The following is a 24,375-nucleotide window of genomic DNA, read 5'->3' on the forward strand; positions in this document are numbered from 1 at the left end:
CCTATCTGGATGTCCTAACACGACCAATAGAGCTGCACAACAGAACTGTTTTTACAGGAATGTCCCGCTTGCCCACCTTTCCTATCAGAAGAGCTCTTTCCAGGGTTGTCAGCTCTCAACTTGGATTTCAAACCATGGAAGAACCTTGATTTGCTTATCTTTGAACTGCAGGCTTGTCTAGTTGGCCTGCTGTTGCTCAAACACAGGTCTACTTACAAAACCATTTGCCATTTAGATGGAGGTTTTTAGATGGCATTCAACCAAACAGGGCTGAAACCATATTCATTTAAAAACAAAACTGCTGTTCAGCAATTATAATCACACATAAGTAAATCCCAGGCTTATAAAACAACAACATTTTGGTTATGGCATGTAGTTTTTGAAACTATAGTAGCAAGTTACTGTTTAAGCACATAAACTAAATGTTAGGAGTCTGGCAATTTCAAAATCCAATCTGAACTCTTCTCCTACACAGCCACCCACATACTACAGAACCAGCATGTCCTGCCACACAGTTTGCCCTGCTGCATGTATTAAACAAGATGGCTTCTGGATTAAAGAAAGGCTTCCATCAAGAAAATGTTACAATTTGGGGGAATATGGTTTAAACACAAGGAAACATGCCAGACTTACCCCATTTCTCAGTGTATAAAAAAGACACTAATTTGTCATGTAAGGGAGACAGACATCAATGTATTCTAGACTGTTAAGATGATAGAAAGAACCTCAATCAGCCAAAAGAAATTCAGTGAAACTGGAAGTTCCTCATACTCAAACATAATTATTAGAAAAACATCACTGATTTTTAGACTAGGGAACAGTCACAAGACCAAGCGCAAGGCTACCTTATTTTACTAAAAATCTCTTACAGTTCTCCAAAAATAGTGGCATTCACTATAGTTTCAGTTCACTTAATGAAAAAGTACTGCTTCAGAGTTAAAAATTAAGAAGAATCTATTGTGATACCATGCCTCTAAAGATATTCAATTTGCATACATTAATTTAATTCACCTTATATTCACCTGGCAAAAATTCACACTTGAAAACTATGATGGCTGAGATTGCGTGTAGAGTTCCAACATAGAGACAACTTTCATACACAGGCTGACACAAGGCTCTTAAAATAGGGAATTATTCTGGAAATGCTGACACATCTTTAACACTGTGAGTGGGCGCCAATATAATACACACATTGTGTACACATATGTTGCTGTCTTCCTGGGAAGCTTAACTGAAAGCCCACATGGTTGATGTGGGACAGCAGGAATGCCTCTTTGAAAGCACTCATCCTGCTTATTCATAATATCTCAAACAAAACTCAAGGCATATGGTAAAATTATGCCATTTCACAAAACAGCACTTATGACAGCGAACAATCCTTTTGAATCAAAACTACCCTTGATACTTCAACAAAAAAACCCCACCTCGTTGACAGAACTTAGACACAATATTAAGCATTTAAATAAAAACAAATCTTAAGAGCTAGAACTGTTGAGGTCATCAGCACAGTTTAATAAATTGAGTTGCATCCATTACAAAAAGACTTATTTTAGTTGTTCTTTTTTTGCTAAAGCACACACCCACTATAGAGGGTCAGACTCCCAAAAGAATAATGAAACAATAGATGGACCATCTGCTGCTACATAAAGCAAACTGAAAATCCAGGAATAGAGTATATGGGCGTTGTACTAAAATCAGCATTACCTTTCCATTTTCTTTCACACTAGATCCTTATCTTAGCCAAGCTTTTAAAAACAAAAGCAATCAAAAAAGCTGCCACACAGAGAAGTTGTATGAGCTTCCAGGCATAAATGTACAGGGTAAAGTACAACATGATACGTCCTTTGAGAAATTGTATTTTTCTTCTCTTGGCAACTCTAACCTATGCACAAGGTTCCAGTGATGAATCATCTGACTCCTGTTTATACAGCAAATGACTGGCATTTCTGGAACTGGTGTTACATAAGGGTACAGAAGGATATGACAGGTATCTTAAATACCACCACCATGGATAACCACAACTTAAACAATGTCTTCACAGCTGTCAGTTGATTTCACTGTAAGGTTTTCTTGTCACTGTCCTGTCCCTAGCTTATTTATGCACATCAAGCATAAGGCAGTCAGAACTCCCTAACAGGCTTAAAACAAGTGTGCACAAATAATTGCCTAAGGAAAAGATTGACTTAGAAAACTTGCTGTGGAGTAAAGGATTACCTGAAAAAGAAGTGCAAATAAACAGAGGAATATTACACTTAGACTTTTTTTCCTGACAGCTGTTCATAAATTCAGTCACAAACTGCTGTAACAGGTATGATACTTCTGTTCCATTATACTGGAAGGATTTAGCCACTAGATATTTTTACCATGTTATGACAGATACTAGGAGAGGTGGGTGTTGCCCTTTTGTTACTTTGTTTATATTGAGCAAACATAACGTAATTTATTTCTCTAATATTTTAGCCACTCATTTCTTCCCTAGCTATCACCTTTCCAGTAGCTGGGTGGGTTTAGCTTATAGGTTTTGAGAAAGTATTTATGTCAAAATTCCTTTCAGTCATTCACTCCAATAACAAACTGCATTCTCAGAAATCACAGATTTAATAAGGGATGGATTTTTAAAACAAATATCCAACAGTCTGTCCTCTAAGTACATTTAAATATATATTATAACAAACTATGTTGATCTTTTATGTTGCCCATTACAGTTTAGCATTAATAATGCTAAATTCATACAGCGCAAACAAATGAAAACCCTTAAACACCCTTAGCCCTTTCAGAAGAGCATTTTGTATGGACACTTCCTTTAACCCACTAAAATACTTCTATGTGGTGTTCAAATATGTCTCTTCCTGGCACCAGGCTTCATTAGAGATTATTTCAAAGTCACTGCTGGGACCCATGATCCTCACCCTCACAGAACAGCTTCCCTCCCCCATTTTTTTCTCCCTCCCAATGAAAATGGAAAAATGAGAGAAAACAACAACTCTTTCTCAGCGGCACTTAGACAATTTCATAAGGCAAGGTTCCTTTTAGACAACCATTACTGGCCTGTCAGACACATATGCGTGTAGTTAATGAAACCACATACGCACAGACTGGAGGACAGCTGCGTACCAACTGGGTCACCAGTGATCCATACTACTGAACACCTCCCAGATGAGCACTGTCTTTTTACATTACTGTGCTCTGTAAGTGATTAGAGCCCCATTCCTCATAGGGCATTAATTATGGGGATTAACAGTAAAAGGAAACACATGAACAGGATGTTACGTACTTTTTCTTGCTTTGAATCTTTGTGCATTTGCTATAGCTATGAATTAAGGAGTAAAAAGGATATGCAGAGTTCTGAACAAAATAATACAATATAGTCTTCCAGTCTGCTATCCTAAAGAAGCCCATTTAAAAAGAGTATGGGGGAGAGATTTCAGCCTGCTGACATGACTTCCTCAGCTAGACAAAAAAAATGGCTATATATGCCACATTTTCTGTATTTTCCCAATTGCAGCACAGAACATGTATCATTAAGTTATAAAAGCACTGAAGCATTGGTCACTGGGAATGAGCTGTCAGTAAGATGCAGTTTTGAAGTGGATTAAAAATTCACATGAAGTTAGAACAGACACAAGGCTTTATCAGCGCTCCTGTCATCCACCGTTACTCTGCTACTACAGCCAAAAAGCATAGAACCCTAAACACTACTCTTTATTCTCAGAAAACCTGAGCGTGCTGTACTGGCGTAATACTTTGACATAAGTGGCCTATGATGACTGAGGTAACCAGTAAAAAAAGTAACCTAACTAGAAATAAAGCATAGGTGTCCAAACTCTGTTCTAACAAAAATACTGACCCAACCCATTAATTATGACCCAGTTGGCGTTATCAACATGACATAGCAACTTACACAATTTTTATATTTCAGTGTTTCAGAGCTGAAAGTTAGGACAATATTTCATTACAAAAACACTCGGTTTCTTTCTAATATTTTAAAAACAAATACTTGGAAATAAAAAAGATAAAAACAAGCTACGTTATAACACAGACATCTTTACTGATGGTATATTAGGTGAGCAGATGTTCTTAACAGAGATTGTCATCACTTTTAATGACATACAGTAGTTGGAACACAGGTTCAAGGTTTGTGACATCAATCTCCACTTCAGAATTTTCACAACAGGCTGTATATTCTAACAACAACAAAATGTTTTCAGGCTCTATTTGTTGCATGGTATCTTCCTTAAACATGCATGACATTTATAGAGTAATAAATACAACTTACACAGCTCTGCTCTAAGTGTACTGATGGAAGGCTTACTTACCACATTTACTGAAACTTACAACTTTGAGTTTAAAGAAATTGATTTTTCTTCTGTCAAAACTAAGCGTTCACCAAGAATAAGAATGGTGCACAGGGAGTTTTATATTAAACCCTAAATAAAGTAATCTAGTAGTACAATCATTTTATTTTTAGAAGTTAATATAATGACTAATCCTCTCTAGCTCCATGAACTGTTTAAAATGCTGACATGAAGAAATCTGAAGGTGTTTCTCTTCATCTTTACATACTTTCCCACTTGAGTGTAGCTAGAATTAAAGGTCTGCTCTTGGATATACACCTGTAAGGTCTCACCAATTAACAACTGCTTTTAAAAAAAACAACATCATTGTTCTTACAAGTGTTCTTAGGTACGAGATGTTTTATTACTGACCCTGCATTTCATACTTCCCATGACAGACATTCATGACTCAGAATCAACTCTGAGATGAGTTCACAGAATATTCTGTTGGCTAAGGACCATTTTCCATTGGAACAGTTTGAAAACAGATGCGAATAAGTTTGTCTGTCTTGCATGAACGCTCTTTAACTTGTAACAAGAAGCAAATTTTTTCTCATGCAGTCATTTTTTAAACAATACAGCATTGCCCAATATGTCCTATTTTATGAGTGATAACTAACAAATGAACATATCTCCTCTTAAAAAGGCAACAGTTTTTCTGATATAGAGTTAATGAAGGTGTTTGGGGTTTTTTCAGGACAAATAAAGAGGTTAGCAAAAGCCTTTAGGATATCACTAAGGCCTGGCGCACAAAAGAAGAAACAAATTAAGGTTAATAAAACGTTTCTTTATTCTTAGGGTAAGCAAAACTAGGATTTGTTACAAAATAATCCTCAATGCAAGCTTGAGAGCCATCACAGATTTTCTAGTATGTAGGTTTCAGTTCTTTGAGCAAGTCAGTCAACAGGTACTAGGAAAAAAGTGAACACTGGGCCCTAGATATAACTAATCAGGCTTAGCAAGAGACACTTATTTTACTCAATTATAAACAAACCCATGGATCCTTTTCTTTCTGCCATGAGTACCCAGGGTCTAATCCAACCCTACAATGTGCCAAGTACTTTCTGAGAGAATCCAGATATTCTCCACTGTCAGTCATCTCAGTATAAACAGATGCTGTGCAATACTTCAAGTTTTAGCTCAAGAGAAGCAGAAATAGCAATTAATCAGGAACTGATAAGACTTCCATAGCTTATTATTCAATATTCCTCCCTATCAGGAGACATATTTACATTATGCAAGGTAGATGCAAAACTGGGGCTAATATTTAACATGAGATATGGCTGTGGATTTTGTTTCTATATACCTCTGTTCAGTATCACAAACAGAACAAATTAAGGCTCTAATTATTACTAGCAACAGCTTCATGTAAGAACTGTGGAATAGGTAAGGTAATTTCATATGCATTTTTGCTACAGAAGATAGGAATTATTTTCGTATTTACTGTTGCTTCAAATCTCAAAGCCATATAGTTTCATTATTTTATCTTAGGGGAAAGCAAGACTATGTTTTATGAACTCTCCCACAATGGTATCAGAGAAAAAAAAGTAATTGCATTTAATTACTTTTCTTGACATTTTTCTCCCACTGTACATTCACAGAGCTTGCCAAAGATCAGCTAATAACAGTAAAAGGCTAACTCATCAGGTGGGCTGTGCAGGTTCCAATGGAGTCCTGATACATATAATTTCAGCATAATATCTGATGCTTTGTATCTGTGCTGTCTGACCACTCAAGAATAAAAAAATGGAAGTCCCCTTATAAGAGATCCTCTTATACAGAGACCACAACAACCTTACCCACACAGAAATTAAATTAAATTTAGCTCAATCAACATGTTACCACTGACTATAATCTTTCATCATATATCCCAAAAATGTTTGTTTCTTACGTATCTGCTACTTTTATGTTTCCCCTTTAGTTTCCTTCACATTAGGAAGAAATACATTTAAATCCACCTTTACATCAGACACACCAGAAGGACAGTGAAGTCGTAATTATTATGATCAAATATTACTGAACATAATTATTTGTTCAGGAATTCTCTGATTTGTCAAGACCTTTGCAAGTATAAAGTCAATACATTCTTCAATATGTTTCATGTCACACAATGTAAAGAATCAAGTAATAAGCAGATTATGGTTAAGATCTTCCATTACAAAACAGGATAGCTCTGTAATTCTGACACGTGAAATCCGAGCAAACTATGGCAAAAAATGTTTTATCGTATGCTAGAGACAAATGCAAGCATATTTCAATAATAAATCCTTTAGCTCTACCTTGGTTGCACTCAAAACAGAAAAATTCAAACTGTATTAGTCATCTGTATTACAAATGAGATACTGATGACAGTTACCTGGCTGCTTGCTCAGGAAGTTTTATTCCTCATATAAGATCACTTACTCATTTCTTTTTCCATTTGTGTTATATGTTAAGATGTGCTTCTTTTCAGACACAATTTACTGTTGGTCCTTTCTGTGTGCTATTTCTCCTCTTTGGATTTTTAATAGTTGCATTCATTGCACAGTCTTTTATATAAATATCATGCTTTCTTTCAAATCAAGCAAACAATATCCCTAAACTGGCTCTCAGAGAACATGCTGTTAAACCATTTGGAATTGTTCAATATAAAATAAATATTCCAACTTATCTTACCAGTAGCAAAGCTATTTTGCACAGACAACAACAAATCTATTTTTTTAACTAGAAATCCTTGTTCCTCCAATATCAATTAACAATATTAAAGCTTTGCCTCACTCCAGACCTTGCATAACATTATTGTAGAAAAGTTAACTTGAGAATGTGCAGTCACTGATAAAAAAAGCCCAAGCATAGGAGGCATTCTGTATGCAACTTACTAAATAAGTATACTAACTCTTTTGTGCCATTTTCAAGATGACTCTAGTAACTTCACCTTATTAATATTGCAGCAAATATAGGAATAGGAAGAAAAGAAACTTATTTATGTCAAAGGATGACAAAATAATTTAAAAATGTCATTAAATTATCACTCTCTTGCACTTTACATCTCAATGAATGGAACTGGGTAGTTCCAGCCATCATCTCCATCAATATCTCATTCTGTCTCTCTTGTTCTGAACTCAAACTTCAGCTGCGTTAATCAAATATAGTATCACCTCTTTTCAGATTAAAGTTATTTCCTACTCTGTACAGGTTAGTGAAACTTTTACTATAGGTTTAGACACATAGCAAGCATGTCTTCCAGCCTGATTTTCGATCAAGCATTCTTTGAATAAAAGGATTATCACTACACCACATCTGTCTTTAAACTGTCTTTACTTTCAAAGACAGGCAAAAGAACTTCTATTAACTAAATAGCAATTGTACCACTTGAAAGTGATTATTTCCAACTTCTTTTTCATTTGTTTATAGAATAAAAGTTGATTTTTATTCTTTCATGTTTTTAATTTTTAATAGAAAACAATGCCACAGAACATTAAGGAAAGGAAACCATTTATTTTTATAACCTGAAATTAAAATTAGATATGTTTATATATTTAGACATACATTTCATGAAAATGGACACTTTCTTCTAAAAGCTTTCTTTGTGCTTCTTCTTGCATGATAAGTAGTTGCCATCACAAAAGCTAGTGTTGAAGACATCCTAAAACAAATACCTAATCACTTAATATAGAATACTTCTAACAGAGAAGCAAAGACCAAATTTTCTAAACATCAACCAGGCATTCAAAAGTGAATGATGAAACGTCCCTTCAGGTCCATTACAGGAGCCTTCCTCTCTACATGGTAAATTCAGGAGTCCGTGCTGTCTGTTCTCCAAGTAGACCCTGAAGTTGCTATCTTGATATGATCAGCTGGGCTTTGCCATGCCTAAGAACAGAGCCCTGCTTGTAGTTGGCAACCATGACCTGTCTCCACAAGCACAGCTGTTCCCTATAGAGACCATGCAGACAAGTATGGTGAAGGGATGTGAGAAGCTGAGCTGTTATAAAGCAGAAGTGGTACTAGTATCCTCACTGTCAAATCAGATAGAGTATTTCCAGACCTCTCTGACCAACAGTACTGTATTTTCAGAAAACCACCTATTCTTCCCGGCATATTTTGTCATCCTTTATTGCCTTGTAAAGAGGAAACATTACAATGTAAAAACCTATGTCAGTATAGACACTGACTCAGTCATATTCTATAATCCTAGTATAGTAGAACTGCCATTAGATTCATCACAAAGGAAGTTGATATATAACACATGGCAAGTCTGCAGGACTGATTCCCCTAACTGTGCTTTTTGAGAGCTTTCACACCTGCACAAAGTGGCTGTAAATGTTATGGCATCTTAATTTGCCAACATTATCATATATACTTTTTACATGTATAAATGATTATACAAAGTGCAACAAGGAAGAGATCAGACCATGTATATTCCCCCACAACCAGCTGAACTCTGCTCAGATGTAACCGTGAACACCACATTACTTGTAAGAAAATGTCTGAAAGAGACCTTGCACTAACAGAAGATTCTGCCTGATTTTACAATAGAGTAAAAAGCAAAAGACAAATGAAGTGCACTTATTACCCCTCTTCTACCCAACTAGATATGAATTAAGGATCTGAACCAATTATAAGAATTTATGAGCTATTATTTTTTCATGTAGGATCTTCTGTAGTTTTAAAATCCTTGTCTTCCTCTGAAATCTGAATAAATAGTTGCCTTCAAGTCAATTTGGTACTAAGACTTCCTTTGTTCTCATTTGGCAATATCCTCCCCCAAGTAGTGAAGATGATCAAAAACATCTAAATATTTAAATATTTCCTTACAACAATTGCAGTGACACAGCCTGTTTGCATTTGAGAACAAGCTGTCATAACACTGCCCTACCATTTGTAACCTCCACATGCTCTCACCTGCCCTTTGCAACAAGAGTCTCTTTGTCTGAAAGGTGTGTTTGTGTAACATTCCTTGTTTAATTTAGACTAGAACCAAAAATAGCAAATGGCTTGTGTTTCACCAAATTTGCACTGAAGCTCAATTACTCATGTGTTTCAGGTACACCAAAGGGTTTCTTAGAGCTGTTTTGGTTCATATCTGGTTTTATATCACAGCTAAGGAACAGGGAGGGGAGGGTGGAAATTCTCACCATAACATAAAAGTTTAAAAAAAAAATCTCATTGCATTTCCTTCTCCCATGCAACTCCATCCAATTGGTCATGCACTCTTTTCCTCAGAAGAACCCTCTTTATCAGAGGCTATTTATTGTAGTCAAGTTCCATTCCCAATTATTATATTATAGGATACACATTGAAAGAGAAAGAGTCCTCTTTTCTAGGGACAGCACAGGAGTTCAAGCAATGAGTCAACACTCCAGAAGCCTTTCAAAAAGAGTAAGTCAGCTTCTTTTCCTAAAACCCTAGTGAAGGAACCATCTAAAACTATAGGTAAATAAATACAAGAAAGGACAGGACAAATACTAGACCCCTTTGCCTCAACTTCAACAAGATTAGAACAAAAACAGTCAATATATTTGACCTCTAAAACATGCTGACATAGCTTAAGTATAGTAGTTTACAGATCATGTCAGACAATATATTGATGGTATGTATAGCCTAACTATTCAGCTCAGAAGACCAAAAACTACATAATATGCTTGGAAAATGGGACAAATCACAGGATTCTAAAGGAGCCAATAACTTTTACCCCAGGATCACAAATTCAAATCCAATCCACTTTGGTGAAGGTTGCCATCCTTACTATTTAACCAAGTTATCTATGTGATACTAACCAATAGCCAAAACCAGCTCTGTGAAAAAAGCTATGGACATCCTTTTCTGAATCTGTACATTCTATGTGTCAAACAAGAAAACCATCAGACAAAACAATCTTAATTTGTCCAAATAAAATCATCCTGAATTAAAAATATACTCTTCCTGATCCTGCTCTCAATCAACAAAATCTTCTCTGTTTGGAGACATGAACAAGTTACAAGTCTAGCTAAGTTATAAACTTCCTAACTTCCTGTAAATAAAACCACAAGGTTGTGGTACAAGATGAGGTAATTCAAAGAAGCAGAGTTAAGCTACCTCTTACCACAGGACAGAAGTACACAAATGGCTGTTCCTGCATTGCAGCTGACATAATTGAAGTCCATCCTGATGCTTACCCTTGTAACTTCTTATCAAGTCTGTACTTTCAGAGTAAGGAGGGAACGGCCTAGAAATCTCAGCAGTAGAAAAGTCTCTACTGAGAATGCTGTGTTCTTTGATGTGCCAGTTCATGGACTTGATTCAAGAACTTAACTGATCTCAGTTGACAACACAGACTTAAGGAAGAGAAATGGAATACTTCATAAACCCACTAACAAACATGAACAGTAACAAAGGAGAACTTGATCTATCACTTGAACCATGGGTATAAGACCTTCTAGAAGACTTAAAGAATATAAGAATTCTGCACCAACAAAACACTTGATCAAGCTGTAAAATCTAGAAACATGCAATTTGAATCAAGACACCAAATGGGCAGATGCGCAAGAGGATTTAGTGAGACTTTCTGTACAGGAACATGAGTGGTTTTGATCACCTTCAAGGACTTCCTTGACTCTGACATTCCCTACATACACACCTCTTTCTACATCAAGCCCAAAACCACCTCAGCTCATCTCCTCTTGCCACCTTCATCTGCACTGCCCACTACTTAAGAAATACTTATCTTCTTTCATCTTATCTTCCTCTTCCACTTCTGCAATGCCACTTAAAACAAGTAGCCAACTAATTTTGGCTGAACCAAGCAGCCAAAGCAATAAGAGATTATTAAAAATAATTATACACCCTGGTTTTATACTTTTCCTCTTCTTCTCATATAAAGAGCATATAGCAGAAGACATGCAATATTAAAACAATGAACAAGTTCCATCTCAAGATGTATTCTTCCAAGAACATGATTTATAGGTAAGCACAGGAAAGCTCACACTTGTCTCCATTACTAAGAAATGGTTGTGTTAGCCCTGAAGACATGTCCAGCATCTTGAATGAATCCAAATGTAATCTCCCCATTGCTACTTTATTCCTCCTCTAGTCTTATTATTGTAAGTTATGTGCTTGATTTCTACACCTGGCTAACATATTTGTCTGAAAAAACTGCCAGCCTTATTTTTTCTGGATGCATAAAATTCTGGAATGCAGCAAGAAAAAAGGAAGTTTGGACTTCACAGAAATGATGCCTTCCAGTTTTAGTCTACTCCCAATAAACAAAAAAGGGAAAAGAAAACCAAAAAAAAAAGACACCCCAAAACCCCAGACCCTCAAAAACCACAGAAAGCCTTTTAAAAAGAGTAGATGTACCTGAACCAGTAATTTTAATAAACCTGTGCGAATAACCTTTAACAAGTAAAATCTGTGACAAAAAAAATCTTTTAAATTATTTCATACAGAGAAAAACTTCTGTGCAGCCTATATCTATCAGAGTTTACAGAATTTATTGAACATCATCTCTTACTTCATCAAGCAAGAGGACCAAGAAGACATAATTTCATACTAGACACCATACCCAGAAGGTATATGTGATTCATATACAATAAACTTGTAAACCATACTTTCTCTTATTAGCAAGACTCATCCCATAGAGCACAGAATGACAGCACCAACTACTCTTAAACAGCTCTCATATGCATTTGACATGGAACACAGGAGAGGCAACACCACCACAGTGTAACCTATTTTTTTTAGCCATTTATACATAATCTGACTGGCACACTATCTTGTTTCATCCACAGGATATTTGACAACTAAAATTCATGACAAATTCTTCACAATAGAGTAATTTTGGTGTCATCAGGCAAATAAAAATCACATGTATATTAACATTAGTTCCTAAATGTACCCTCATTATAGAAGTTAAAAGATTATTCAATAAGCCTAATAGGTTACAAGTATACCAATTAAATATATATACACAGAATGCTTCCAAACACAGCCATTTTCTCTTTTTCATGATGACCTTTTATCCAGAAACCACAGACAACACTAACAGAATACAAAACAGAAATTGAAAACCACAGAAACTGGCCAGGTGCCAACATGAGAGGCATATGGCTTCCCTTTTTTTAAAATTAACTATACTTCAATTTGACAGTCATTTTAGAAACATCTTCAAAAACACTTATTTAAATGATCACTCCTACATTTGCATCATAACATTAACAAATATCATATTTAGGTTAATGCAGGCATATTTGAAAGCAAAGCAGCTAAAAACATTAACAGCTTCTTTTACTAACTTACCAAGAATTAACATGATTAAGTATGTTGAAGCACTGCAGAGCAAACAGGTACCTAGTCATAGGACTCAGCAAACAAGTTCATTCAGCTTTAAACTAGGACACACATACAGATAAAACATCACCAGTAAATGAAAGAGGGTGCACTGAAGTCACAAAGATGTAGACTTAAACTTATAATGGCATGAGGCATGAACTGCTGAAACAGTGGTTACACTTTTTTTTTGTTTACACATTCTGACACACAGTCAGAATGCAGTTTGTATAGGAAATGCAACTACATTTCTATTATACTCCTTTTCTCAAGCTTCAAATTCCAGTCAGGCAAAATAATATAGTTGTCACCTTCTGAAATACAAATTTAGAGAGCCTGAAGTAGTTATTGTGATTCAGAACACTTCATTACTATGCTTTGTTTTAAAATCTGTCCTCTCCAATCATCTCATAAGAATGGCCCAAATAAATGACAGTAAATATGCTAACTGCACCTTTCAAAAACTGTTTGCTTCAAAAGACTTCCTTATATCACCACTGTTACCCTTATGCAGGAAATGAAGTGGGTAACTGGAAAGAAGAAAGCAACTCTAGCAACTAGATACAGTTACTAACACACTGTTTGAATGACTGTACAGAGCATATAGCAGACTTTTTGAAAAAGTGACACTGAAACTGGCTTTAATTTATTGCTAACTGTAAGCAAAACCATAAGTAAATCTGGGTTTCATATAACACAGGGAAGTCAAAATAAAACCTGTTTACATAATGCAACCATTTATGTCAAATGCCTCTTACCATAAAAAGTTCTTATTTCTTTTGGAACACAATGACTTCTCCACATATAACAAATGGGATATTAAAAAAAGAACCCATAGGCTCAGTGCTGAACAATTCTTCCAAGCGTTCTGGTAAGAATGCATCTACAGTGAAAGTGTTCCTTTACATACTTATGAATTCAAACACAAAAAACATTCATCAACATCTTTACTTGTCACTAAAATAGTTCGCACAGTGTATTTTGCACCTCTTAGGCAAATTGCTCCAAGTATATTCGCAATTGGACAGTCTTTACATACTTTAAAAAAATATTCCTGAGACGTTAAGCAAGCTTCAGACACCCTATCAAGCACAGGAAACTACCACAGTATACTGAATTGCTATAATCATTGCTAAAGATCTGGAAGGAACATATGTATAAATCAAACATAATAGCAGTGACATTTACAAGAAAGTAGACATTTCATTGCTTCTACCAACACTTTCACCAGCTGTAAAACTATACTGCAACCCTGTCTCTGAGCTCAGGTGCAAACAGAATGGCAGGGATTCAATCCTCCATTCACTTCCTCTCTATCTCACATTCCCCACTATCTCCTTTAAAAAGGGAAGACTGGAAGCAGCATCATATCATTGATTAGATTTCAAAGGTATACCACACATGGTGGAGACTTATCACCACAACACTGCTGCACCCCTTCCCAAAACAGAACTGCAGATTTTGCACAGAAGTTTTTGAAATATTATTTTTAAACGATTAGGCAATAAAATCAAATATTAAAAACTTCTTCACTCCCCACCAAGAGTACACATAAAGTGGACATTAATCCCTGTTATTAAAATGGAACAACTGAAAATCAGGAATACATTAGGTTTCTGAAAAGGCTTCTCAGCACCAAACTAACATCATCATCACCTTATCACACAATATCTCAAAAATGTGAATATTGTTTTGCTTCATTTCATCACTTGTGAAAGCTCTAAGTCAATATTCGTCCTGGCTCCCAGTTTTAAGAACTGGAATAGGGAGGTCAAGCTCAATCCAAGTAACAGTCACTCTCTCTCTGACAAAGGAAAAACTACATATTGTAAGGTCCTGTGAATAAGTAATTACAGCGAAATGAATGTTTTATGAAGGAAATGCACTTGGTTTTAAAGGTCACAAAGTGACAGATAAGAGCACACAGTGGAACAAATCCAGCAAATTACTGATTGACCCGCAGGGTCAATGAATCCAAACAATAAATATTTCTGCTCTTTAAATAATTAAAAATGTCAAAACACAATGGCTGCAGACAGTGTTAAGAATGCAGACAGGCCAGACAATCTACTTCATATTTAAATATTTCACTTACCTGTCCTGTGATTGCTCCTCATACATTCTTTCCTTTCCTTCTTTGAAGAGTCTTATAGCCCGTTTTGATTTTTTCATGAGACTGTCAATGTAGATTTTAAAATATTCATTCTCACTGAGTTGTGCAAGTTTCTGGTTGTCATCATATTTGCTCAGTATAAGTCGCAAATGTTGATAAGTATCAGGTAAAATGTCAAGTATGTAAGGTGGGCTGTTTTTGAGTTGAAGCTTTGGGTTTTGGCACAATCTTACCTATAAGCAAAAACAAGAAAACGTAAAAGACAAGAAATACGTTGGGGCAAAAACTGATCTGATGTCTTAAAATTAATAGGTGTAACTGCACTTCTCTAACCTCCAGGCACAACGAATTAAATCCTACTTCATTTATATTCCATGAAATCCCAACATAGTCTCTAACGTCAAAGGACATAAAATTTAACTTAATCCTGTCACATCTATAAAAAGCAAACAAGCTTACTTACATAGTTTGGGGTTGTATTCTAAGGAATATATTATCAAAACACAGTATGCAACTATGCCAAGAGCAGCAGTTGCATACAGATCTGTTTGCTACAGGTGAACTCCCCTATGGATATTTAAATGTCCACTAAGAATTACCTTGTCATCTGTTGGCTCTCTGTTTTCTCTATTCAACAATATAACATCTTAGAACCTATAGGAAGTTAAAGTTTGAGAGGTCTACAAATATGAAAATGGTATTAATGACACCAGTGGTTCAAAAGCTATTAGCTACAACAGACAGAAATTAAGTCACTCACAAACAGACATCATAAACCAGGAAACAAAACGTTATAAACTCAATGTCTTCCAGTTCATGGCTATAATAGAAGATAACATCTTAATGGACTTTAGAATTATCATGTTCCTAAATGGCACAAAAATTAATTGAATAATATATATTACTTAAAAGAATAAGCTTCAGATGAATTGAACACCTTTATTTTAATCTAGTGTCCACTCGAAATTTTTCTGGAAGGTGGTTTTATTTCCTGAACATACACAACATTAGAGTAATTATCTCCTGACTTCCTAAATTCTCTGTTAGTTTGTTCTGTAATGTTCTGTTCTAGAAGGTGAAAGAGATCAAAACTCGCGGGTAGTTTTTGAGTGCTATCACACCGAGCTATCCACACTCGGATAAAACACGGCTGAGGAACACATTCTAGGCATGTGTGTGTTGTTGTACATATGCAAATACTTATGAAAAAATTAAGTCCATGTGGTATAAAATTTTTATAGGTATCATTTGGAGATTGCCACATTATACATTACTGACTTTGACATTTTTTTGAGGTAACTAACGAGGCTGTAAAAACATCTTAATACTGCTGAAAGCAGATTCCTATTTAGACTAAAGTATCAACTTCAAAAACTGCAGTCTTGAGCATTTCAGGGGGGGAGGGGGAACTTGTACACTGTAACATCTCACCTCTCTAAACTCAAAGCTGTATCACTGTTGCTGACCTCTCCTTCAATTTCTAGATCTACAACATTAAGAAATTCACTGCCTTAAGACTGTTGCCACTAACAGACCTTCATGCATCACAAACAGCAAAGCAAACATGTAATTGTTTTCTCCCTCTGAAACACACACACAAAAACACACCAGCCAATCAGGTTTAAGTAACTGGGGTCATAGTTAGAAAAGTAGAGATATAGAGGACAGAAGTCAAGCACTGACAAGTTTTAAAAAAAGTCTAGCGCTATTAGAACAGTGCAAACTCATAAGCTCTATAGAAATATTAGCACCATTCAAAAACAGTATTTAAAACATGACATTTGCAATAGCTCCCCTAATTTCACTTATCTATTGTTACTTTAGTAATTTCTCTTATCCTTTTGCCCACTAGACAAAGTAATGGATCAGGAACCCTTCTGATGTGTTATAGAACAGACAGTCCTTCCCACTGAGAAATTTACAATCTCAGCAGGAAACAAAGACAGCAGATGGATGCAGGCAAATATGAATACACGAGCATAACACTGTTCAACATGCTACATGGTTCAAGGCGCTAGCAGTTAAGTATTTTTAGATATGAACAGCAAAGTTTCAAGGCAAGCTCTAAAATAATTTAGTGGCTCATAAAGGAATTCCTCCTAAGTTGAGGAAGAAGAGAGAAGAAAACAAAAAAAGTTAAGCTTAAAGATGTTTGGTCATCTTTTCATCAGGCAATGAAGTATGGAACCGCAATCCATAACCACAGGAGTGAGACAGCAAGAGACTTTGAAACTGAAAATAATTTATTTATATTTCATGGGATAAAGAGAAGGTTATTAGGATAAAGAAAAGGGCAACAGGGTCCTAGTCATGGGTTAGGAGATGCCTGTAGCATTCTCAAAGAATAAAGATTGCATATGACGGCATTCTTTCAAGGTAAGAAAGGCAAAGCTGTACTTACTGATATACAAAATAGCAAGGCCCGGATGGGAGATTTACAAGAATGGATTGATCTGAAAGATTCAGACACAACTTTTAGAAGAGCAGTTCAAGTAAAGGAGTTGCCTGAGTGAAGGCAGAATGATGATGTCACCCCAAAAGATGAAGAAGGGAACTAACAAGAGAGACTTATGAAGGAGTTTAAACATTTTCTTTTAGTTACACTGAAGTTAAGATGACAGAATTCTTTAAGGAGATTTCAGAAACACGAGCAAAGAATTTTACATGTGTAGACAGATCTGAAAATCATCCATGCAGAGACATACGTCAATGTCTTTTTGTAGAAGAGTTAGAAGAACTGGAATCCCAAAGACAGAAGTGAAAACCTTTATAAAAACCAGACATTTTTCATCTGAACTTTTGTACTCTGATTTCTGATTTAGTGAAAACGAAACAAGATTGACATTCTTCCCAAAGCCAACTACAGATGACACAAATCAGTATCACTGATTAGGTGTTACAACTTTCTGGAGGAACAAGCACAAGGAAAAAAAGCAGCTGAAAAAAGAAAAAATATTTATTCAGGGAAAAAAGCCAGCAATGATAGCAGACCACAAGCAGAGAAGTCCGCAACCAGGTTGAATTGCTTATTTATCCTCAATTAAATCTCATGAACAAAGAATTAATTCTTTCTGAACTCTATCTTTTCGATCAGATGTGCCAACAAGTGGTTTCATATATACTAGAAACACCATTAAAAATATAAAACCAACAGGAAATAGAAAACTGCTTATATATGTTGGTCAGTCCATACTGACTATACAAAAAGAACACGCAGTTATAAAGAACAAGTTTCTCTTTCAGACGGTCTAGAAAGTCTTATTCAGTTCCATATCACATACACCCATACACACATCAAAACAGGATCCTGTGGTCATCATGGTTTACAAGGCTTCACCTTCTGCCAAATTTATAAACACAGTACATTACTAGAACCTTCAACTCCAGAACAAGCTGTTAAGAAAATCATACAGAAGTTCTTCTACAGTACAACCCAATTAGTCTTATGCACTCTCAGTGAAAAAGTGCTAACATTTAGTTCAAGTCAGTGATCCACTGAAGTAGTACAAGGCTTTCTTCAATTTATAGAGTACACAAGGTTTTAGTCGAAAGGAAGTAAGTTTGTAAAGAGATGGCTGGTAAACCATATGGTTTCCAGAGTCAGGATGTCCTGACACATACCACAGCAGTTCACAATTAAAAGTAAGCAATAAGAAATGACATCTGCTGACGCAAAAGATTTACCAATGCACCAGAAGTGGCACACATACCTTTCTTCAAAAGAAAAGAGAACTCAAAAAAAACCCCACACCACAAAAAACAAACAACCAAAAATAAAGACCTCCATATTGCACTTTACAAAGCAAACCTCGCTAACACTTTAGGAACAGACATGAATCATATCACTGTGTGATTTGTGTATTGTTATGACTGGAAGTAAGCATGTATATATTTAGCAAGCATTCAGTCTGACAAATGAAAAGCAGTCAGTCAGCAAGTTAGTAAGAAATGTCTCCCTCATTGAAGTAAACTAAGACAAAGCTAAGCTGCTTTCACTGCCTCAACTCAGGGTAAATCCAAGTATTTACTCAGGGTATTTCCAAGTATTTACTCCAGAATCACAGAAACAATAGAGTGCAATCCTGATTGTGAAGAACTAAGGCATTACCCTAAACTACCTGAAGCAGATTTTGGAAACAGTTAACTCTGGAACCTCCAGATGAGCTTACACTACAGAGAAAAAATCCAAGCCCCTCTTCCCTCCTCTCCCCTCCCCCCCCCATCCAAATAAATACCACTACTCATAACAGTTTTGAAGATATTTGACTTAGCTTATAAGTATCTTCAGAGATGAGAGTAACAGATGCCTATTGTATTTAGACAATGAATTTCTTAAGAAAATTGTATCTTCTGTTCACTTTTTAAAGCAAACAATAACATTGAAAGTCCTGGACTCATTTGACAAAAGAACTTTTGTTCAAGCAAAGTATAGCAGCCCTAACACAATCTGTTTAAACACCTATTGCTTGACAAAGACAATACAAGGAAAGTAACACAGCTAAAACAGAATAAGGATCTAATGAGTAGGACATCCGCTAAACAGTTTTCAGCTGCAGCGAATGGACTAGAATAATCAGAGCACCCAGGGCTTGCACACTTCCAAAACTACACTTCGAAACCATCTGCTGAACAAGTATCTTCTGCCATGCAGTACGAAAAAGTCAAAGTACACACCACAGACAGCATAAAGGTAGCTCTGCAGTAAGATACCGCAGCAATTCTCTGGAACCACACAATGCTACCAACAATGAATTCTGAAGAACTTAATCAAGGAGGGACTAAATCAGGAAAACAGATGAAATCTGAACATTACGCTTCTCCTCCATATATTTCTTCCTGACAGAAATTACCTTAACCGCAATGCATTTTATTTTCCACAGAAAGATGGAAAGGGTTTTCTTTCTGAAAGAAGCCTTCTCATCAAAATATAACTAGAGGTGACCTATCGCTGATCTTTTCAGCTGAGAATACAGTAAGTGCTTGTTCAATGGCTACCACACTGCAACTAAGCCATATGTTTCTATACTGGAGGAATAACCAGTAACAACACTGATGCTACATACACACAAGGACTGCTGACTTTGGAGGGTCATTTATACTTTCTTCTAACTAGAAAAAAAGAGAAGCTTCCATTTCTCTGTTTAAATTTTTATTCTTTTTCCACAAACAGTCTAACTGGGACATAAAACTTCCTATCAACTTTGACCAGGTAATATACTGAAGAATACCATGGTTATGATTGATGATTGTCCTTTCTAGATCCTTTGTGGAACAATGACATTTAATTGACTTGGAAGGTTGCACATTAATGTAACAATTACATAAAGTGTTGCAAAGCATAAACAACGCACACATAGTTTCAACTACTGTGCTCTTTATACTTGCACAGATGCTGCTGAAAACTTGGATGCTGACAAATGTTAATGTAAAGAAAACCATATTACTAAGTTACAGAGGTAATACAGCTTTACTCACTAAGTCAATAGTACAAGCTTTGGAGACGCGCTCTAATTTGCTCTTAGGTAATTATTAAATAGCAAATCAAACTGCCATCCCCATTTATATAGTCAAACAACTGGGTGGGCCATGACAGGACACCCAAACAGTTTAGACAATATTGTTAATCTTCACAGTAGAAAATATAACTATTTTCAGGTCCAATGCATGAGTACTGAAAAGTAACTGAAAGTTGCCGAAACATTCTTGTTTTAAAAAAATCCTGTTCAGAATGTGTCACAATTTTATCAGCTTGAAACCCACAACAATAAAGTGTGCACAACAGTACTGCCAACTCTAAATAGCCCAAACAGTAAATTAACTTAACTACTCCCATGTTTACATAACAGGCATTCTCTCCCAAAGTTGTTCTCAAGATAACCATTATCCTCTAATAAAAATACATGGCTAGCTTCTAGGTTTTAAAATCATTAGATTTAGAATTTTAAAAAATAAAACTCACATAGCTTATGCATAGTTTAAAGGAAGACTTAGAGTTATTTGTTAACAATATTATTTTTTTATTTATTTACAGGATATGAACTTCCTAAAATATGCATCATGTTTTAAAAACAGTAATTTGCTTGCTAGAAGTTCAGAGATACATAGTCAACTTGCTTATGCAATGCTAGCACTGGAAAGGAGGGCTAGCCTTCCAAACCATAAAAGGAATATTATCCTTTGCATTGCAAAGGAATGAAAATATTTTTGGTTCTTAATGGTAAAGCTACTGCTTACCCATGAGAAAAGCAGCAGGGAAACTGAACATTGATGCTAACAGTTGACATCCCTTTAATAATGCAATTAGTACTGTAAATTCCTATAAAAAAAGATATACCAGTAAACCTCAGAAAGTGCAGATGGATGTATAAAAAGGAAGATGCAGATATATACAGACATATAACAATTCACATTCATTGATTACTTACAAGATTTATTTTCTTTTTTATTATTCCCTGAAAGTATGCTGCTTACAGTAACTTTTTACAAACAGGCCTCTAACCAGGAGCACTGTCCCAACATTCTGTCCTGCTAAAGAAGTCTTTCAAAACCCTTGATTTTTTTTTTTCAAACTGGTAGCAGAAGTTTAAAGAGAAGACACTTAGACAGAACTGCAACCTTCTGCCTATTCTAACAGCTGAAGCATCAGCCCATGGAAAACAAACATTACCATGACATCTGAACAATTCCAAAGCATGACATACAACCAGTTCTACACAGAGAAGTTTGCGTGGTATCTAAGTAGCCAGAACTTTTACATACACCATAAACCCACTCTCACACTATAGTTCTTATACAGTAGGAATATTTGTAGTATTGGTTAATCCCTTATTGTTGAAAACAAATAATTCAGACAGAAAATCTCATCTGCTGCAGGAGGAAATTACAGAAAGAAATGAAGGAAAGGTAAAGAATGGCAATTTTAAGAAAGAAATGTAAACCAGAAATTACTGAGCTCCACCCCTAATTATTAAGACTGCTCTTTTTTCATCCTTCGGTCAAGATAATAGCTTTGCTTTGTTTCTATTCTCCCTTTCCCTAACATCTTTAGAATGGCAGAAAACTTCAGCTACCTCACTGCAGCAAAAAGATGGTTATCACTGCTATTATAGTTAAAGAATAAACAAGAATAATGACTGTTATTGCAACAAGCAAAATAGGCCTCAGCCACAATCTTACCATGGGTGGCACCCCACTGACTTTGCAGAGCCTACTGCCTTCACTAGGTATTAATTTGATCAGTGACCCACCACAGAAATTAGTCATAGGACACACTCCAGAAACTGGATTTGAAACAACAGTTCATCGAGCAGGTTTCTATTTCTGATTTTAATCCCTGGTTTTGATCTAGGCAGAGGAGAAAGCGACCTTCCTGTGCCTACTGCCACGGAGGGCTAAGAGACTTAAATTTGTTTACCAACACATTAAATTTGCTCAAACACATCCTTTCACTATAAGTATCAAATGCTAAAAACTCAAGCAGCAAGCTGCAGCATTCTCACACTATGACATCATCCTGTCTGGTATACTTTAATATAATTTGGAAATAAAATTTGATTAACTGAGAGCAGCTTAAAGAGGATACATTAAAGATCCTAATTGAGGACACTTATCCAGTAAAATGAAAACGCAAGCACAGCACAATGTCCAGCCTTTCCAGTGACTTCTACAGAACAGGCCTTACTGGCTGCTCTGATGCTCTGTTGCAATAGTGACAAATACAGTTATCCTATATTGGCTGAGTAAAAGCAATCCACAAATCCAAGCAGTGGGGTTAAGATTTTCTGGTAATGGTGAATATGCAAACCAATCAGGGGGAAACCTTACCATACAGATTTGTAAATGGATTGACACAGGGGAAAATTAAGCTGTACATTCCCCACGTGGTTTCAACAACAACAAATCAGACTCCTGGTTTCCAAGCCGAAAACTTCCTTCTACTGAAGAAGAGTGCCTGCTTCCACATATTTATACTTGCAGTTCTTATTACAAGATGCTCGCTGTTTACAGCATCCTGCTCATTAACAGGGTAAAGTCAACAAAGTCTTTGTGATAATAACCATTTCTATCAAGGCTGGTTTTAAAGTTTATAATAATCATCAGGTATTGTGGTGGAAAAAGAGATGCTATTCTTGGAGCATCAAAAAGGAGAGCCTACAAGGACTCAATCAAATACTTTGAAATTGCCACCTGTCAAGGCATATTACATGAAATAATCACCACCATGTCAGTATAACTACTTACAAACTTTAAGAAAAGTTAAACATCTGCATCTTACAAGAGCCACAGGGAAAGTAAACAGTTACACTAATTCACAAAGTATCACTGAGTTAAGAAGACTTAACTCTCTTGCTGTAGGGACCCAAGGCTAACAGGTAGTAATCCTCACTCCTAGGAAGTTTCAAGAGGAAGCTCTCAAGTATCACCTCATATGCAAAGCAGAGTGCCCTGCACCTCCTGAACAGTCATCCATTTATAATCAAAATGTTCCTACCATTGGTAAGGAACTCTCCTCACTAATCTATCATCATACAAGCTATCACTTTGTATAATACTAAACAAAACGTATCAGGCCAGTACAGAGAACTGTAAGATCTAAAAAACTATGGTCTATCGCCCCACTTCCTGGAAAATGAGTTTCAGTACAATGTGTTTCTAGTTTCAAAATGAAGAGTAGCAGTACTTAAAAATCATTAAAATGCAGAACACACATTTAAAGTTAGGCGTGCCATACTAATCTGTTTACTAAACTGACAAGAGTGACATCCCCCAGTCCCCACGCACATTCCTAAAAGCACAAACATATCTATGTTGGCATCATGAGCGTGTCTCACAGGACGATTAGCTTAACTGAAGTTTCATACTTCAGAGGTCTTGTTTGCAGACTAACAATGTGATCCAACACGAAACACAGAATATGTGATTACAAGCCTAAGTTAAGCAGCTTTTCGTTAGGACAGCTCTTCAAGTTTGAGTCATTTTAAAGGATCTGAAAATAACAATAGCCTAAGGCGAACACACACATTTGTTTTCCCTCCACAAACCAAGATTAAAAAAAACATAGCCAGAGGCTATAGGGAAAAAAAACCAAAAAAGACAAATGGTGCTTAAATAACCTAAAACATAAGTCCCCTTACTTCCCGAATCACAGGCAGCATAGCTGTTGGAGCTGCAGGAAGAGGCTGTTTCCCCACGTGTACCTATTTAAATAGCCCCATTCTCCACCAAGTGTATACACGAAGGCACAGAGACACTCACCACTTTGTCCATAAGCTTCCAGGTCTTCTCCACAGTCCTCCGGTCGGCAGCTGCCTGCTTGGGGGGGCCCACAGCATCCTGGATGGCATCAATGAAGCCCAGGATCCGTCCCTTGCGCGGGTTCCGGCCGTTGAGGGAATTGGCCATCTGGGAGCCAAGCTGGCCCCAACGACAGAGAAAAAGAGACTCACAAGGTGCCCCGAAAACATCTTGTCATAAAACTCGCCGCAGCCAGTGAGGCAACACTTCCTTCTTCACGGGCAGGAAAGGGCAAGACCAGGGCATGTTTAGGAACAAGTTTAACTTTTTGTGACAAACAGCATCAACCCACCTGGCCCGAGTTTACACCGGCAGAAGCGACCCCGGATTTATCGTCAACACCCACAG

General features: G+C 36.3%; 1 protein-coding gene across 3 annotated transcripts in view; it reads right to left on the reverse strand.

The window, feature by feature from the left end:
- Positions 1–24,375, reverse strand: part of CBLB (Cbl proto-oncogene B) — a 132,961-nt gene that overhangs the window by 107,588 nt on the left and 998 nt on the right. For all 3 annotated transcript variants that reach the window (XM_074811478.1, XM_074811493.1, XM_074811489.1), the window contains exons 2-3: positions 23,989–24,147; positions 14,716–14,966 (exon numbers count right to left, since the gene is read on the reverse strand). In XM_074811478.1, the coding sequence (XP_074667579.1) occupies positions 14,716–14,966; positions 23,989–24,135 (398 nt within the window). In that variant the 5' untranslated portion in view covers positions 24,136–24,147. The remainder of the gene's footprint in view (positions 1–14,715; positions 14,967–23,988; positions 24,148–24,375) is intronic.

Source organism: Strix aluco, chromosome 2, assembly GCF_031877795.1.
Source record: "Strix aluco isolate bStrAlu1 chromosome 2, bStrAlu1.hap1, whole genome shotgun sequence".
NCBI classification, from domain to species: Eukaryota; Metazoa; Chordata; class Aves; order Strigiformes; family Strigidae; genus Strix; species Strix aluco.